The 1033-nt window shown below is 60.7% G+C and overlaps 1 protein-coding gene across 1 annotated transcript in view; it reads left to right on the top strand.

The window, feature by feature from the left end:
- The window catches only part of FANCG (Fanconi anemia, complementation group G), a gene marked incomplete at its 5' end in the record, with an annotated part of 8069 nt that extends 7197 nt beyond the window's left edge, over window positions 1–872 (top strand). The window contains 2 exons of the mRNA XM_009586677.1: window positions 277–409; window positions 755–872. Coding sequence (XP_009584972.1) covers window positions 277–409; window positions 755–872 — 251 coding nt within the window. The remainder of the gene's footprint in view (window positions 1–276; window positions 410–754) is intronic.
- Between the last annotated feature and the right edge of the window lie 161 nt (window positions 873–1033).

Raw genomic sequence — 1033 nt, 5'->3', positions numbered from 1 at the left:
CGGAGGCTTCTGCCTGCCGGGAAAACCCCAATCCCTGTCCAAACAGAGGCGTGGCTGGCTGTGCCACAGGGCTGATGCCATCTGCCTCAGCTGCTGGCCCCAGGGTTAATTAGAGCCTGTGACACAGCTGGGAGGGTCTCCTCCCCATTACCACCTCCCCTCACGCTCATCTCCCTCGTCTGGCCTCTAAGCTTCTTTTGCAACCCCAGCAGTGCTGAGGACCTGAAGACCTGCTTCTCCCCTGCTAAGGGCTGAATCCCCCTCTGTGTCTTGCAGGTGACCCAGCGGCTGCCTCCTACCTGGTGCAGGCCTTGTGGAAACTGAACCGAAAGCAGGAGGCGGCTGCTCACTGGCAGAAGTTCTCCCAGAGCCGTGCTGGGGAGGATGGGCAGCAGGAAGGGCAGGGAAGGTGCGTGGAGGCACGGGTGGGATCTCAGCTGGCCGCATGAGAGCTCCAGCCGCGCAGCCCGTGTGTCAAGCTGTGTGGGCAGTTTAGCTCAGCTCCTGCTAGCCTGCACCCGCAGCTCGGATGTGTCCGAGGAGCTTTCCCCATACCTGCTCTGAGAGACCACGGGCTGTGGCTCTGCAGGGACTCCCCGGGGTGCACACGAGCTGACACGGAGCCAAGTGGGAGGGCAGAGGCCGGGGGCAGAGCCCGGGGCTCTGTGCAGCGCACGGGGAGTGAACTTCCTAGTCGGACCATGGCGAGGGAAGGCCGTGGTCCTTGCTGCTGGAATGCTCCCTTCTCTTTCAGGCCCTTCCCTTTGTACCTGGCTTCGTGTCTGAAGCAGGTGACGTTCCCGCACAGTGAATCTCTTGCCAGAAGCATACGGGATTACCTCGGGAACACAAGCCGGGAATCCTCGAGCTAACCCGGTCTGTCTCCCCATCTCCACCTGCTGAAGTCTCCCCACACTGGGCTGGCACGAGGCCTTTAAGGACTCCTCCAAGACTTGGAATCACTCTTGGATAAAGCTGGATTCCCAAGGGAGAGAAACAGAACAGGTCTCCTTTTCTAATAAAAGCCTCGGCT

Source organism: Fulmarus glacialis, unplaced genomic scaffold (assembly GCF_000690835.1).
Source record: "Fulmarus glacialis isolate BGI_N327 unplaced genomic scaffold, ASM69083v1 scaffold31441, whole genome shotgun sequence".
Taxonomy (NCBI): Eukaryota; Metazoa; Chordata; class Aves; order Procellariiformes; family Procellariidae; genus Fulmarus; species Fulmarus glacialis.
Note: the sequence above shows the minus strand (reverse complement) of the source record. Positions and strands in the feature narration are given on the sequence as shown.